This window comes from Zasmidium cellare (genome assembly GCF_010093935.1).
Source record: "Zasmidium cellare ATCC 36951 unplaced genomic scaffold M409scaffold_11, whole genome shotgun sequence".
NCBI lineage: Eukaryota > Fungi > Ascomycota > Dothideomycetes > Mycosphaerellales > Mycosphaerellaceae > Zasmidium > Zasmidium cellare.
This window is the reverse complement of record NW_022986955.1, coordinates 737,504-753,268: the sequence shown is the minus strand read 5'-3', so window position 1 is coordinate 753,268 and position 15,765 is coordinate 737,504. Positions and strand designations below refer to the sequence as shown.

The following is a 15,765-nucleotide window of genomic DNA, read 5'->3' as shown; positions in this document are numbered from 1 at the left end:
GCCGTCCAGCATCTTCCCAGCAACGGGCACGTCAACCTGCCAAGTTTAAGATCAGAGATGGACGTTCCAGAACTCAAAAGCAGAACGGGACTGCCAACAACAAATTTCTTGTTCTGGCGCCCCGCGATCAGTGCCGCATGCATTGATATCAGACTGCCGCTGAGGAGACACCTGCACCTTGAGCACATGCCCCGATCACGACAACACCCGGGGAATGAGGGGATTAGGACACCGACAATCGCGAACGCCTCTGCACGTGCTCTTTATCGATTCGATACGTGATGGAGGCAGCGCGTTAACGTCTTCGTTGATCGAGGCATGCCACTGACTTGGAGGACATGCCAGCGCAGCCCAACTGGACCATCAACCATCAATTGGGGGATGTGGAGCTTGGTAGGTACAATGAGGCTGGCCGATCTCAAGAAATAACCTGAAGCACACTCGTGGCCAACTTGCTCCGATAACATGCGCTGGCAAAACACAACACCGCGACCTGATCACGTTCCTTCAAATCACCAGATCACACGCGCTCGAGAGAGGAACGACAATCCTCGTAGCCCTCGGCCTCCCCTCTCTCCCAGGCGCATAAGAACCAGGGCAGCAATAACAACGAACAGCGCCAGACCGCCTTCAAAGTCATCCGTGCATGCCATTCATCCACAACCGAATACAAAACCATCAAATCTACGATTCATGTACGGATGGAATGCGTGATCAAATCTTAATTTGACTATATGTCGCCTATAACCAATTACACTCATATACAATTCGAGGCCGTCATAAGAGGAACATGGCTTGCAGCTTGCAGCGTGTACTTTGTTTAAAAACAATCAGCGGGTATCGCAGGAAGTCAAGACCTGAAGAAGAAGAACGGTATAAGTGAACAACACGGCGGTCACGCGCGCGAACAAGGAAAGAAAAAACTCCCCCAACCACCTAACCTGCTCGCAGAACGCCAGCGCTGCATATGCACACCCAGGGGAAAATCAACCCCAAAACCAGGAACCAAAAAAAAACCAAAAATCACGAAGCATTCGCCGAAGAAGCCTGCACCGGCGCCGGCGCATCCTCCTCATCCGCCTCAGGCGGCGGCGCATCACTCCTCTTGCCGGCCAGATAATCCTGCTTCCACTTGCCCAGTCTGGCTTTATTCCTCAACTTGGCGTCCTTGCGCGCCTGGCTCATCGCGCCATGCTCATGGCTTAAAGCATTCTCATCCAGCAGCCCCGCCTGGATGTGATCGAGCTCCTCCTCATCCGAGGAAGATATCGAACTCGACCGATCGCCTTGCGTGTAGATGATGTGGTCGCCTTCTTTCTTTTTGCGTTCGCGTTGCTCGGCTTTCATCTTTTGTTGCTTTTCGGCGTCTTTGTTGCAGTCGAGGGTGAGGATGTGAAGACCTGGGAGGTTTCGCGCGAGGAAGTCTTTTAGAAGGGGCAGCATGTCGGCGTTGGGGCGGTAGGTGCCGGAGTCGTTGTCGATGACGAGTTCGTAGTGGTTGGGGTGCTTTGGGGGGTCATCTGAGGGTGGGCCATCTTCGACTTCGTTGGGTGGGTGTTCTTCGTTGGGAGCGTGCTGAGGTGGGTGGGATTGACTTGATTCCTCGATCGGCTCTGGTGGCGGTGGTTGTTTGGCGTGCTTCAGTCTCCTGACGAAGAACTCGCCGGAGAAGGCGATGTATATGCTCACGTCACTATGCATAGTGTGTTTGCTCAACATGTCGATGCCAAACTCCTTGCCAGTCTCCGTGAAGCGCCAGAAAGCATCCAAGGTGAGCACATATGTAAAGATCCGACCGCCTTGGTCGTAATGAACAAGCTCCAAGAACCTCTTGGTCATCTCCTCACAAGGCCCTTGTGGGAAGGCTCCCCACTCAGTCGAGCGTCCGAAGTTGTACACCCGGGAATGTTGATGATGCAGCGCTTTCCCCATTAGGACACCAGACAATCCACTGCTCGTGAACATACGGGACACCCAAGGCTTGAACTCGACGTAGCGATGATACAGCTTCGCCGGAACAGGACCTTGGAGTTGTACCTGGTTGGCCTGGAAATTGTAATGCTCAGCCGGCTTCTTCTGGCCGTTCTGCTGACTACCGCCTTGTTGCTGGCCATCGTCCGCGTTCGGATCCTTGATGTTGACCAAGCGACCCAGGAGCGGACTGTAATGTCGCACCCATTTGCATGGCCCAACGGTGTATACCCTTCCATTCTGACCATCCGGTTGCGTTTTGCCAAGCATCTCAATGCTGAGGTACAGGTAGCCTCGGAAGTGCTTGTTCTCCCTAAAACAAGTCGTCAAGGCTTGCAACAGATACGCCCTCTTACTCCCATCGTGTGCCAGTAACTTCACGCCTTGGTTCTTGATCCCCTCCCACCCCTCGTGTAGGGAAGGAACGGACAAGTGCACCTTTCCGAGCAAGTCGTCCTTATCAGCTGGATCCTCATCGTAAATGCGAATCTTCAACTTGAAACCCGTCGAAGGCACGTTCGCAATGATCCAATCCTCATTCCATTCTGGCTCCACGTTCTTTCGCACCGTATGTGTCCTGAAGCGCAGGTAAGGGTCCTCCTTGTGACGCTTCGGCGTATCAGTATTCAGCTGCGCCAGACAGAACGGATCCGACGAGAAGCCATTGATATCGGCGATAGGGAGATTCTCCGCACGGTGGATCGTAATCTTCAGCGTGTATCCTGACGGTCGCGAAGGTATAGGGGTGGTGTCGAAGCCGCCCGAGGGGCCTTTCGATTTATCCGCGCCATCGTCGCCGGACTGGTTGGTATCCTGCTTCTCGGCTTCTTTCGGTTGGCCATTGGTCGGGGGGCCATTGCTCTGCTCTTGCTTCTCGTTCAGAGGCTGCGATGTAGGCTCTTGACGAGAGTCGTCGACGGTGCGATCCGCCTTCTCCGTCTGATGCGCCGCCGAGTCCATGGTGATGCCAACCACGCGAGAGAGGCCGTGCGAATGCTTGGCCCGCTGGTTCCCCGGTCGCAGGTCTCCAGTCAATTACTCTAAACAACTACAAGATCCAAGAAAATAAATGTCGCAGCAAACGCGCAGGGAGCTGCAGGAGGATACAGCGGACTGAACACAGGAAAAATGCAGGCACAAATACGAGGTCGCGGGTCGCAGAAACAGGTCTGGGGAGAGGTTGGATGGCGTGACGCACGGGCGGGTTGTGAGAGACACGAGGAGGCTAAGCTCCCTTGGCAAACCAGCTAAGCTTTCACGCTCCTTCCCTGATTTGCTGTCATACGAAAGTCAATCTCGTTCTCTACCAAACCCTGCGAGGACGATTCGTTCATGCACGACGTCGATTGTGAAGAAGGTGTATCATACCGAGCACGAGTACGTCGACGACACATGCTGTTTTGGGGCATCGAGCACGCGTCCTCGACAGAAGATGTTCCGAAAGGGAGTGCTTGATGACAGGATCTGCCGCAGCTGACGTGATGTTCATCAGAGCTGCAGCTCAACTTTCAAGACTATCCTTTTGCGGCACTGGCAAGATGCGGCAGAACTGTATCCAGTATGTCATACCCGTATTAAAAACAACCGCAATGACGTAGATTCAGCTGTCTACTGTACAGGAGCAGTGCAAGCTAGGTTCCCGCATCTCGCATCGGTAGCCCGCTGTCACTTCAACTCAAACGCCGCTGGGTTGATGTATTGGTTCTTCCCAACGGAAGGCGAACGAGCAGGCTGTCGCGGTCTGCAATGTTCAGCCGGGAGAACTGGTCCAAGCCCCATGTAGGTCCTCTTCTCTGGTTGAAGGTAGGAAGACCCGTAGCGTTGGTCTGAACTCCCGGGCCAGCTGATAGAGGCTGAAAGCTGTGGTGATGGTGAGGCACAGCCGGATCAGACGTCTCCGCTTCTACATCAGGCTTCATTGGTACCTCCGTATTGATCTCCTTCCGCAAGATATTCGCCTGCTTCTTGAACACCTTCCACAGCTCGTACTTCTCCAGGTCATCATCATCCCTCTCGATGCCATCCGTCTGCCGTGCAAGCACCAATAAAGTGGCCACGAAACACTCCTGCAAGAACGCAAAAGAGAAACCCGAAGTAATGTGAGCCATCGCCGGACAGAGCTTCTCGGGGAACTTGATCTCCGGCTTGTTCGTGAGTTTCTTGCGCCAATATTGGCAATAAAGAGTCCTCTCATGCTCGTTGGGAATAGGAAAGAGGTACTTCCTGTCGAATCGACTAGGCCGCTTGGTCAATCCAGGATCGAGCTTGTCCAAGAAATTCGTGGACCCGACGACGAAGAGACCATCGTTGTTCTCCAGTCCGTCCATCTGGTTGAAGAAGTAGGATCTGGTATCCGGCTTCACGATCGTCTCGATATCCTCCAACACGAGCATACAAGGCGCCAGCGCTCTCGCCTGAGAAAAGACCTGGTTGATGTTATAGACATAAGGCGCACTCTTGACGTACAGCGTGGGGATCGGATGTTTGCGGTCCAGCAGCGTATGCATCAAAGCCTTGATCGAAATCGTCTTGCCATTTCCAGGAGGACCATGGAACAGCAAACCTCTCTTCCACGGCACACCAAGATCATCATAGACATCCTTCGAATCGAAGAACTTCGTCGCCGCCGTTTGGAGATCCTGCTTCATTCCCTCATCCAGAATCACCTTATCCCAACTCATTTTCTGAACCTGTCGATAGAGGTTTTTGTCCTGATACCAATAGTTGTCGTACACCCAGACCACATCATTCAGAATCCAACCACCAACCGCCTTGATAAGGGAATCCGTAGCATTGGAAGGCCCAAGAGGATGCTCCCCCTCCCGCCTCTCCTTGAGCACATACTGCAAATTCCCCACGGTATAAAGAATAAAATCCTCCCCTCCCCAATGATACCCATACTTTCCGAAATGCACCGCCTCAGCCAGCGATCCATCCCGCGCGGAAGGCGAAGGTCCAGTGTATCCTCGCCATGTGAAAATCGAGTCGCTTTCCTTGTCCTGCTCAACAGTAGCGTAGCCCGACGCAGCGAATGTGAGGAGTGGGATGTTGTTCGCTGGAATGGCGGTCACAATCATCCCAGGGAAAGCGGTTCGGAGATGTTGGACATATTGCAAATCGTGGTCTGCTGTTTTGGCGGACGATAGATCAAGGACGTCTCTGAACATCTGGTAGGGGCCCGATGAGGTGTTGGTTTCCTCGACCAATGTGAAGGGCTCTTCGATGGATGCCATTGTGATGGTTATATCTTTTCCCTGGTTGGAACAGAGACTGCGAGAACGAGGGTATATGCAACAGTTACAGTGATGGTACAGAGAGAGCAGAAGCCGCTCTTGAGTTTGTTATTTTGTTGCAAGCTGGAGATGTTGTTAGGAGCTAGAGGTAACGGTGTCTCGTTGCAGCTTGCTCCGCCACTCGATGCCTGGAAGGATTGTGGAGTCACTTGGCGGACTTGCGTCCGCGGGAGGAACTGATCAACGACTAGTGCGATGACTGGTATTCCACGCAGATTGAAAGACGGTTCAAGATTGACTGCTTGACGATGTAGTGTATCACTACGCTTCGGACCTGTAAAGATGCATGTCATTCGTTTCTGTTCTCTATGGTAAACTTTTCTCGTAAGCTCCGTGCCGACCAGCCTTGAAGCCTCTCCTCGCGCTGTGCGCACGCACGAACAGGAAACACGCAAAGATGATGCACGCGACGAGGAAGAGCTTCATCATCAAGGAAAGGCCCTCGCTCTTGGGGAAAGCCAGAGTCGATCCCGTCTCGTACAGTTTGTCCTTGACGCTATCCTTGCTGCTAACATCGCCAACCTGCGTGATCGACTCCTCGTTGCTCAGCGGCGCGGCTGGCTCGGCGGATCCGGCGTAGCCTATAACACAGAAACCTCCTGTCAGCATTGGTCCTCTGCATCCAGCACGTAGTCCCGTTACTCATCCTACGTACTGGCACTACAACTCCGCCCGTATACCTTCATCCGGGACCTCCAGCTCCCCGCTCTTCTTGATCTTGACGTCCTTGTTCGGCTTGTCGCGGCCGTCCTTGGGCTGGTTCTCGATCTTCTCGACGATGTCGTAGCCCTCGAGGACCTCGCCGAAGACGACGTGGCGGTTGTCGAGCCAGGGGGTTTTGACGGTCGTGATGAAGAACTGCGAGCCGTTGGTGTCTTTGCCCGCGTTGGCCATGCTGAGGAGGCCCTTTTTGCTGTGCTTCAGTTTGAAGTTCTCGTCGGCGAACTTGTCGCCGTAGATGGATTTGCCGCCGGTGCCGTCGCCTTTGGTGAAGTCGCCGCCTGGGGGGAGGGGGGGTTAGTCGGGGGTCTGGGTGGGTGAGGGGAGGGTGGACGTACCTTGGATCATGAACTCCTTGATCACGCGGTGGAAGCCAGAGCCCTCGTATCCGAAGCCCTTCTCACCAGTTGCGAGAGCACGGAAGTTCTCGACGGTCTGCCCATACGGTCAGTCTTTGCAGTCCAGCTCCATGACTGTATCGTTCTACCTTTGGCACAGTGTTTCCATAAAGACCAATGACGATCCTGCCCTGGTCCTCGCCATCCACGGTAATGTCGAAGAAGACCTTCTTGGTGATCTTGGGTCCCTTCTGCGCTTCGGCGGTCTGGGCGAGGAAGACGAATGCGAACGTGGCAATCAGCAGCAAGCTGATTGCGATTCTTTGGATGCCAGCCATGGTGGTCAATTGATTCAATTGACTGATTGACTGGGTTGGAAGAGAGAAAAGACGGGCGAGTGTTGACAGCTGGACGTTGGCTGCAAGGGACGTGTCTCAGAATTCAGAAGCTCTCACGCTAATCCAGATACGATATCTCAGCGAGAAACATTCGCGACTTCAACTCAACTCCAAAAGATCTCAAGACCATCCATTGCGCCTACTCTTCACATTCCCCGTCGCCAAAATGGTACGAATCGCATTCCATCACTCCCTATAACATCTAACACCCCTCAGGTCTTCATCTTCGGCGTCAACTTCCTCGAAGGCGCCCTCGTAAACCGCTCCCTCCTCTCCTTCTACGGCATCGGCCCCAAAGTCTGCGAACGCCTCATGGCCCGCTTCCACATCCACAAGACCGCGCGCATCCGAGACCTCTCCGACCGACAGATAAACAACATGGCGGGCGAACTGAGCACGATGACGTTGGAGAATGACCTGAGAAGGCAGCTGCAGGATAATATTAAGAGGTTGAGGGATATGGGGAGTTATAGGGGACGGAGACATGCGATGGGGCTGCCGGTTAGGGGGCAGAGGACGAGGACGCAGGCAAGTGATGTCTTTTGAGGGGTGGTGTTGCGGTTATGCTAACGTCGGTGTAGATTATGACGGCAAGGAAGTTGAACAGGGTGGAAAGGAAGACTTAAGACTGTGGTTTCCATGGGAATGCATAGCGATGGCGTTTAGAATGGTTGTAAAACGATGGGATAGCCTGTACAGATACAGAATTGCGCAAGCACGGCGCAGCATGCGATGGTCGAAGGCCGACTTTCGAAAGGAAGCAATCATCATCGAACTTGGTCCAGCCATCTTTTCGATATGTCCACCAGGCTTGGTACTCCAAGGCTACCTCACCTACAATTGAAGACATCGCCCTAAGACCAAAAACATTCCTGGACACACAACAAACACCATCTCCATCGCCCTCAATTGATCCAAGCAACTCTCAACCTCCCATACTCAGTAACCCACTCCCCCTTCACACGCTCCCGCCACTCAAACCGCATCGCCCCATCCCTCCAAGCATACGTCCCCACAAGCCTCATTCCCCAAATCCCCACCGCCCTCATGAAGTACTCAAACCCCACCCTCGTCATCGGATAAACCACAAGCTGCACCTCCCCACCGCGCAAAACCTTCCTACAAATCGCCGTCTTGTAATCGCGCATCACCAGCTCAACAGGATGCCTCCTCAACTCCTCGGGGAGACGATCGAAATACTTCTGTCCCCGGTGAAGGCTCTGGCAATGGATATACGTCGCAAGGACGTTTTCCATCCAAGCCTGGGGTCCGATGCCGCTGGGGCGTAGGACAACGGCTTTCTTGGACGCGAGGAGGTAGCGACGCATGGCCTGTTCGGCGAGACGGCCTTGCTCGGCTGGGAGGAGGTCGATGGTCTCCTGTGGGCTGCAGAGGCGGATGTCGTCGTACTGGTTTGGGGAGAGCGGGTTCAGGGTGAAGAGACCTTCGGGGTTGCATTTGAAGTTGTGGGGGAGGAGGCGCGCGATGGAGGTTGTGAGGAGGAGGTTCTGGTTCTGGGTGGTTGTTGAGGGGATGGTGAGGACGTTGGAGAAGGCGAGGTCGTGGAATTGGAGGTTGTCGAGGACGAAGTCTCGAAATCCGTGCTCGAGGCTTTGCATGGCGATGTCTTGGAGGGATTTGCCGCTGGAGGTGGGGTCGGGTTCGGGGTCGGTTTGTTGGTAGAGGCTGGACAACGTCTCGGGAGTGCTGTTTGGCAGTGAGGCTTCGTGCGGTAGGACCCATGTGTTCTCTTGGGCGTTGTGGAGGAGAAGGGTGCCGCCCTCGTGGAAGATGAAGATGTTGATGGTGAGGAAACTTTGGGCCTCTTCGCCTTCGGCGGGTTCTTCTGTCAAGTCATTGCTCGGGACGTTGAGCCAGTGCATGGTGTAGTCTAGCCTTTGGGCTAGGGTCACTGGCAGCTGGTAGTAGAAACATTGCATCTATCAATGGGGGTTCATGTAGGCTAGATCGTCCGTTTGCTAGGCGCTTGCTAGTTGCTAATGGGATTGATAGGACCTGACAGTGAAAGAATGAATTATTCATGAATGAACAAGAACTCTCGGAAGTCTTGCAAGAAAATTCTACCGCCCATGCAATCCCATTCATCTTTCCGTTCGACCACATACGTCTAATGTAACTTCTAGATTCGGTTAGGCCAAACTCTAACTCGTGCTCAAGTGAATGAACTGGAATCCCATCCTAAGCACGCCGATGGCTGGTCGGATACTTCCAAATGGTCCTCGTCACTTAAGACTTGCTAAGTATATTGTTGGTATATAACGCGACAGGATGCTTTGAGCGCAGACTGCTTCAGCTCCCCTCGGCTACAACTGCATCCTTGCGGGGTCTGGTGGAGCACAACAGCATGCAAGAATGTCAACGTCCCAACGCCGATATGACTCTGGAATACAGCGTTCTCGCTCGCATTGATTTCAATCATGTCGTCCGTCTCACCATACCTACTACACGTCAACTCCAAACCAACAAAAGTCTCCGACGACCTCTGGACACAATGGTACACGGAAGAGCACTTGCCAGATCTCGTCTCATCCAAGACATCGACACGAGCGACGTTCTACAAAGAGCTTCCATCTCTATTCGGTGGTGAATCGAAGAATCCTCGAAATTTCCTAGCTCTTTACCAGACCGACTTTCAAGAATGTCTGAAGACGGAAAACTACACGAATCTGAGAACTACAAGCGAGCTATTCCCCAAGGAAGGCAACACGAAGTCGATCGGCGAGAACGGCGATTTCAACGCGAGGAATTATGAGTTGATCCAGGTATACGATTCGAAGGGCGTAGGAAACGGTACGCAACCCCCCAACCCAAATCCTCCTCGAACAAAACCAACTCACAAACCTCCTTCCCCAAGACACCCCTCCCCCCCAAATCCTCGCCGTCGAAATGCACCCGCCAAACCCCTCCGACTTCGACAAATGGTACCGCGAAGAGCATCTCGCCATGATGTCCAAAGTCCCCGGTTTCATCCGTGCGCTGCGATACAAGCTGGGCCCCAAGGCTCCGCTGACCAAGGACGAGGATCCCCCGACGTATTTGGCGATTTATGAGGTTGATGATGTGAAGGCGTATTTGGCGCATGAGGCCGCGGTGGCGGCGGGGGGCACGGAGTGGTCGAAGAGGCATATGAAGGAGAGTAGGGCTTTTGTTGCGAGGGGGTGGGTTAGGGTGTGCGCTGAGGGGTTTTGAGGGTTGGTGAATGTGGTTGTGGGTGTGAATGTGAATGTGGTGGACGCATGTAGCGATGCTCGTGAATCGAATCTGTGAAGCGATTATTGTTGGAGCACAGACCTTCCATCGCTACTTCCTAAGTTGTCATCGAGCGTTGTGCTAGGGCGCAGTGAGGACCCACTTTTCTTGAATCCGACAATTCAATTGACCTGATGGATTTCCCTTCTGTTAAATCCATTTTAATTGCAAAGACAGCTATAGTCGTCCTTGGGAGAAAATCATCGGATCAACAGAAAGCAACAATGAAAACCGTAGCGCTCCTCGGAGGCATGACCTACGAAGCCTCAGCCGTATACTACAAAGTCATCAACGACCACATCCGCCAACGCCTCGGCGGAAGATTCTCTGCTCCCTTACTCCTCCACTCCTTCAACTTCCAGCCACTCCTGGAACACATGAACCAAGGCCGATGGGACAGCGTCGTCGAGATATTCGCATCCGCGCTCTCTCACATGAAAGCCGCAGGCGCAGAGGCTTTCGTCATCTGCGCGAACTACCCGCACAAAGTCGCCGAGCGGGTTTCTGAACTGAGCAGCCTGGAATTCCTTCACATCGCGGATTTCACGGCGGAGGAGATTCTGCGGAAGGGGCAGCGGAGGATTGGACTTCTTGGGACGAGGATGGTGATGGAGGAGGGGTATATCAAGGACCGCATGAGGGATAAGTTTGGTGTGGAAGTTCTTGTGCCGGAGGATCAAGAAACACGAGACAGAGTCCACTCTGAGTTGATGGATAATCTGCCGAGTGGGAGGGTGTCGAGTGAGCTGAGGGAGATTCTTATTGGGTCTGCGCGGAGGATGGTCGAGCAGGGGGCGCAGGGCATTGTTCTGGGAAGCACCGATTTGGCGTTCGCGTTGAAGCCGGAGGATTTGGATGTGGTGTTGTTCGATACGAATGTGTTGCATGCTAAAGGGGTTGCTGAGTGGATGATCGAGGCCACGGACGTTGACTAGACATTTGCTCAGATTGAAGTGCTTTAGAGCGCAGGCAATACCTCAAAGTCAAGTGCAACAGCGCAACACTTCCCTTTCGATGCTCATATCGCAGAAACGACTCGAGACCATATATGCTGAAGGGCACGGACGCCGCCTGACGCTCGATGAATGGTCGTGAATGTGTTCGAATCAGGAAGTCCGTTCCAAGTACCAGTGAATGCTATTCGAGACATCTCAGACGCAGGCTACAGCCGGGCCTTCTCTCTCCATAAAGCGCGCCCTTCCATCCCATCAATCTATCTTGACATCCAGAGCGTACTGCAGTGCGTGCCGGAGCAACATGCACGACCATCGGTACAACACAAGATCCAAGGTCCCAGGCTCTGGTCCTGAACCCAGCGGCAGCAGCGACCCATCGCAGAAGACAACCAAGAAGACCTCACAGCTCCCGGCCACCAAACAGCCAGATCCCCAGAAGAGAGCGACGCGACCAAAGTTCCAAGCAACCTCTTCAGTCTCAGCCTTGACTGCCCCCGTACCAGGAGAGGCAACACCCAGGTTGTTCACCCTTCCAGATGAGCTCCAGACGATCATCTACAAGCACCTTGTCCTCGAACCCCTATGCATCTGGATCCGCGTTTTCCTAGCCAGCCGAACGGAGAAGACTGATTGTTGGAAAATCCGCACCGCGGTCCAGCAACGGCACAAGGACAAACCCGCTCTTCTCTCAGTCTGCAAGTACCTCCGCAGCTTCGCGTCTCCCATTTACCTCGCCGGCAACACTTTCGCAGTGGTCTCGACCGATTGGAAGCCCCAGAACATCGAGATGCTGCGGAAGATGTGGGGAGAGTGTGTGAAGCACATTCGGAGCATCGAATACATGATCACAGTCTCTGTCCGCTTCGTCGATCGCGAGAACTTCCCTCCGCCAGGACGCAACAAGAGCGAGTATGTTGGTGTCGGGATCAACATCAAGCTTCTGCAAAGCGGCACGCTTGTGTTCAAGGTGAGCAGCTCTGGCTCGAGGGAATCAGAGAATCTGCCCAGTGGAGAGATTTGCCATTGCGCATTGGACAGGATCGCATTGACTCTGCGCAACGAAGCCACCGACGACCGCCGCTTGTTTGAAATGATGGCAGAGTGCAAGAAATATCATAGAGCCACGGCTTCTGGTGGAGAGTGTTCTCGTTGCAGTCTGCCGGCGCTGACCAACATCGATCTGCGTCGCTGATTGAACGAGAAGGATGTGGGACGAGCGTGTCATTCATCAACTACGAGGGTAAACAGTGGGTGTTTCGTTGGAGGAAGACCCAAAGGATCAGGGCGTCTTGGTAAGATAACTTGTTTGCTTGCTTGCTTCCAACGTCAAGATTTCACGAACTGACCTGGACATGCCGTCCTAGTTAATTCGTTGCAAAGTAGCCGTTCAGCGTAGTCAGAATGAGAATCGAAACCTAATGGCTAACGTCTGTGTCCATGGAGTTGAAGCCGAGTTGCTGATGGTTTCCGAGAGTTGGAGAATGGTCGTGAATGTTCCTGTGTCCCGTAACAAGTGACGTGCTCGTCGCGCAGGTGAATGCACCGCGTGCGTGCTTAGCCAGCGTACGTACTTAAAGCCCGCTCTTCCCTTCATATTTCTTCGAGTTTCTCAAGCATCGGGGTCAAGCAGACAGCATGCACCAACACCGCTACCCTACCCGGTCGAAGGGTGCAGCCCCTGATGCCATCGCAAGCGACGATGCTTCTGTGCAGCATACCCTCCCGTCCTACTCCATCGGACCCACTCAGATCTCAAACTCGGACGCTCTCGATGGGAAGGAGCGATGTGAGAATCCAAAAGCAAAGTCGAGCATGCGCAGACTAACTCTTCGACAGCGGATGCGACTGGAGCCCTTGCCAACGACTCGAATATCGCGACGACTATTCCAAGACTCTTCACCTTGCCGCCAGAGGTCCAGAATATCATATACGAGCTTGCTGTCATTGAGGCCGAGCCCATTGAATTGCATCTCTGGCCCGCGACACGAGATAGAAATGCAACAGTCTGGCGCATCAGGACATCTGTCGGGTTCTGGTTCCGCGTACCGCACCCCAGGCCATCTGTTCTGATGGTCTGCAAGTACTTGCGCCAAACTGTGGCACCCATCTATTTCTCTGGCAACACATTCCTGACACGCGCAATGCACACCGCAGGACCCCTACGACGTATGTGGGGGGAAGACGTAAAGCACATCCGAAGCATCTTCAACACTATCGAAGTCGACATAGCCTGGTGGGACACTCATGATGGTCAGCATCCCGGGCACTGGAGAGAGGAGACAGTGGCCATCGACACCCAGATGAATCTGCTGCCAGACGGTAGTCTCGCCATAAAGCGCCAAAGCTCTGGCACGTATCTGTCCAAAACCCTCGCATACAAGGGGGAAATGTGTCAGTGCAAACTGGAAAGAGTCATGGCAACGCCTTCTGCACCAGCCAAGGACAGCCGTCGCTTGTTTGAGGTTGTTGTGTCGTGCGCCAAGGAACATCAGAAACTTTCCAAGGTCAAGACATGCGGCCAATGTAAGAGCCCGTGCCTGGTTATGAAAGACCGACCTTAGATGGTGAGCCCAGGTGGTGAGGAGATGAGGGCGTACGGCAGTGAGTTTCCTTTGATGCGAAGATTCGGCCAGAAGGGGGGGAAAGAATCGGAGCATGGGAAGAGCCAATGTCTTGCCTCACGCGCTTCCTTTTGACTGCTGCAGCAAAGCACGATTATTCTTCTTTCTTTGGTGGAGAGATCGACTGTTGCCCAGATTCATCCTGAATGAAAGACCAGGTTGAAAAGCTGATAGCCGTGACCAAAAAGTCGAAACCCAGTGACGTGACTGCTGGATGGCTGACCAGCGCCATCAAGATCTGTGACAGAGCGAATCCTTGGAAAGCTATCGAAGCCAGTTGCTTGACCGTCATGAGAACAGCGTACACAGCAACCGCAAGTTGAGCTTGCCGTTGCGTGAAGAACGCTCTCTCTTGGCTCGAAGATCTTCCCTCCTTGAGGTCCAGAGGTTGCGACAAGAATGATGGTACAAACAACAGCAGTCTTGCTGCTAGTATTGTCGGCATGAGACTCGGTCCTCTCGCAGTATAAGGCGCGACAAAGAGACACGCGCAGTACGCGTTCAAGATCACTAGTGTCGAAGTTCGTGGCAAGACAACACTGGATCCCTTGACGTTTGGCGAACGCAGCAGAGCGATGTAGAACAAGTTCTGCGCGAAGGAGATGGGTAGGATCTGGGATAGGGCGAAGAAGGCCCACAAACGAGGGACTCGTTGGCGTAGGCCTGGTGAACCGGATCAGCAGGCGTCGCGCAACGAGACACGAACATTTACATGATACCTTGAGTGCTCATGAAAAAGCTCACAGACATGGTGGCCATCAGAGCAGACTGTGTCCAAAGGAACCTTGCTTCGTCTTGCACAATCGCCTCTCCAAAGTTTCGGAATAAGGTGGACGTCACCGACCATTGCCAAAGGCTCGGCAGTGAAAGCCTTGCAGGCGGGAGTTTGCACTCAGACCAGGTACTGTACGAGTCGATCAAGACATTGAGCATGTTGAAGGAGAGATTCGAGAAGCTGATAAAGGCCAACACGGTGAAAGTGGCGACATGTTTGCGAGGGACACGGTTCGGTAACCTCAGGATAGATTCGATGGCGAGAAAGATGAAAACAAGGGCGAAGACAATGTAGAGCCAGAATATGATTGCGCCGAAGACATTGTGCGGTTCAGCCATGGTAGACAGTGCTGTCGGAAGACAATGTTGAGGTTGTGGTGGCGTTGCATTTGAGCTGTGAAGAATCCAGCACTGACGGCCACCACGGCAAAGAACCTCGTGAGCTGATTTGTTGTCGAGTATGCGCCGTTTCAGGCCTTCTACTACACTCCCGGCATCTCCATCTTCTTTCCATTGCTCTCAGTGACATCCAAAGCCACCAAAAACCTGCTGACCATGTTGTACCCAGCCACGGTAATCGTCAACTCCATGACCTCTTGATCCGAGAACCTCTTCTTGATCTTCTCAAATGTCTCGTCGTCCACTTTAACGTTCTTCGTGCTCTGCCTCGTGAACTCCAAGACCTCTCTTTCGGCCTCACTGAGTGCCTTCTCATTCTTCACATCCTCGTTCAGCACTGCTTCCAGTGCCTCGCGACTCGCCCCAGCTTTCAGAGCTAGTGGAGCATGTGCGGTCCATTCGTATACAGCATCATTGAGGACTGCTATATAGCAGATCGCGAGCTCGGCGAGGGCTGGAGAGAGGGAGGATTTGGTACGGATGGCACCGAGAAGGAAGTTGTAGCCGTCCGCGATTGCAGGATTGTGCAACAAGGCGAGATCCAGTGGTATCAGAGGGCGAGGGTTTCGACGAGCTGCGATTCGTTCGTAGATTGCCTTCGTTTCGGGCGTGGGGTTCTCGGGGTCTTTGGGCGCGTATGGGATCCTCATGACGATGATGTGCGCTCCTGAACGGGGCAGGTGAAGTGACAGTCATATGATGCTTTACTGTGATGTTAGACACAATTCCTTGCCTTTACCTTGCGCAATGGAGGAGCTCTTATCCACCGGCTCTGCGACTCGGCAGTGATGACCTGTGAGAGCATAGCTCTTGGGAGCTTGTCATCGCAGCGGTCTCTGGAGATCCCCGAGTCTTGGCCAAACAAGAATGAGACGATTTCGCTGACTCTCGTTCCGCAATCTACATTGCTTGCGAGCATGAGGAATGAAGTGGTGCCATGGCACGAGAGACGTACGAGATGCCTGGTGCGGATTGCATAACTTGCGCAAGTTGTGCAATCATATGCACGCTAATGCAGGTCCCTT

At 53.5% G+C, this 15,765-nt stretch overlaps 11 protein-coding genes across 11 annotated transcripts; 5 read left to right on the top strand and 6 right to left on the bottom strand.

The window, feature by feature from the left end:
* Window positions 1-1,023: 1,023 nt before the first annotated feature.
* Window positions 1,024-2,931, bottom strand: M409DRAFT_21042 (uncharacterized protein; the record flags this gene model as incomplete). The annotated part of the gene is made up of 1 exon (XM_033805672.1): window positions 1,024-2,931. One exon carries the CDS (start codon window positions 2,929-2,931, stop codon window positions 1,024-1,026), a length of 1,908 nt encoding a protein of 635 aa, XP_033669921.1.
* A 705-nt stretch (window positions 2,932-3,636) lies between these two features.
* Window positions 3,637-5,138, bottom strand: M409DRAFT_65343 (uncharacterized protein; the record flags this gene model as incomplete). Its single annotated transcript, XM_033816464.1, has 2 exons — window positions 3,637-3,702; window positions 3,897-5,138. 2 exons carry the CDS (start codon window positions 5,136-5,138, stop codon window positions 3,637-3,639), a joined length of 1,308 nt encoding a protein of 435 aa, XP_033669920.1.
* A 786-nt stretch (window positions 5,139-5,924) lies between these two features.
* On the bottom strand, window positions 5,925-6,660 carry M409DRAFT_36258 (uncharacterized protein; the record flags this gene model as incomplete). Its single annotated transcript, XM_033810525.1, has 3 exons — window positions 5,925-6,265; window positions 6,323-6,419; window positions 6,472-6,660. 3 exons carry the CDS (start codon window positions 6,658-6,660, stop codon window positions 5,925-5,927), a joined length of 627 nt encoding a protein of 208 aa, XP_033669919.1.
* Window positions 6,659-7,346, top strand: M409DRAFT_65341 (uncharacterized protein; the record flags this gene model as incomplete). The annotated part of the gene is made up of 3 exons (XM_033816463.1): window positions 6,659-6,661; window positions 6,937-7,248; window positions 7,302-7,346. The coding sequence occupies 3 exons, from the start codon at window positions 6,659-6,661 to the stop codon at window positions 7,344-7,346; spliced, it is 360 nt and encodes a 119-aa protein (XP_033669918.1).
* A 279-nt stretch (window positions 7,347-7,625) lies between these two features.
* Window positions 7,626-8,603, bottom strand: M409DRAFT_21039 (uncharacterized protein; the record flags this gene model as incomplete). Its single annotated transcript, XM_033805671.1, has 1 exon — window positions 7,626-8,603. One exon carries the CDS (start codon window positions 8,601-8,603, stop codon window positions 7,626-7,628), a length of 978 nt encoding a protein of 325 aa, XP_033669917.1.
* A 555-nt stretch (window positions 8,604-9,158) lies between these two features.
* M409DRAFT_21038 (uncharacterized protein) lies at window positions 9,159-9,930 on the top strand (the record flags this gene model as incomplete). Its single annotated transcript, XM_033805670.1, has 2 exons — window positions 9,159-9,531; window positions 9,596-9,930. The coding sequence occupies 2 exons, from the start codon at window positions 9,159-9,161 to the stop codon at window positions 9,928-9,930; spliced, it is 708 nt and encodes a 235-aa protein (XP_033669916.1).
* Window positions 9,931-10,214: 284 nt separating this feature from the next.
* M409DRAFT_21037 (uncharacterized protein) lies at window positions 10,215-10,925 on the top strand (the record flags this gene model as incomplete). Its single annotated transcript, XM_033805669.1, has 1 exon — window positions 10,215-10,925. One exon carries the CDS (start codon window positions 10,215-10,217, stop codon window positions 10,923-10,925), a length of 711 nt encoding a protein of 236 aa, XP_033669915.1.
* Window positions 10,926-11,247: 322 nt separating this feature from the next.
* Window positions 11,248-12,138, top strand: M409DRAFT_52996 (uncharacterized protein; the record flags this gene model as incomplete). The annotated part of the gene is made up of 1 exon (XM_033812238.1): window positions 11,248-12,138. One exon carries the CDS (start codon window positions 11,248-11,250, stop codon window positions 12,136-12,138), a length of 891 nt encoding a protein of 296 aa, XP_033669914.1.
* Window positions 12,139-12,581: 443 nt separating this feature from the next.
* Window positions 12,582-13,642, top strand: M409DRAFT_52995 (uncharacterized protein; the record flags this gene model as incomplete). Its single annotated transcript, XM_033812237.1, has 3 exons — window positions 12,582-12,732; window positions 12,783-13,469; window positions 13,521-13,642. 3 exons carry the CDS (start codon window positions 12,582-12,584, stop codon window positions 13,640-13,642), a joined length of 960 nt encoding a protein of 319 aa, XP_033669913.1.
* Window positions 13,643-13,661: 19 nt separating this feature from the next.
* M409DRAFT_21034 (uncharacterized protein) lies at window positions 13,662-14,680 on the bottom strand (the record flags this gene model as incomplete). Its single annotated transcript, XM_033805668.1, has 2 exons — window positions 13,662-14,230; window positions 14,287-14,680. The coding sequence occupies 2 exons, from the start codon at window positions 14,678-14,680 to the stop codon at window positions 13,662-13,664; spliced, it is 963 nt and encodes a 320-aa protein (XP_033669912.1).
* Window positions 14,681-14,823: 143 nt separating this feature from the next.
* M409DRAFT_21033 (uncharacterized protein) lies at window positions 14,824-15,390 on the bottom strand (the record flags this gene model as incomplete). The annotated part of the gene is made up of 1 exon (XM_033805667.1): window positions 14,824-15,390. One exon carries the CDS (start codon window positions 15,388-15,390, stop codon window positions 14,824-14,826), a length of 567 nt encoding a protein of 188 aa, XP_033669911.1.
* Window positions 15,391-15,765: the final 375 nt, after the last annotated feature.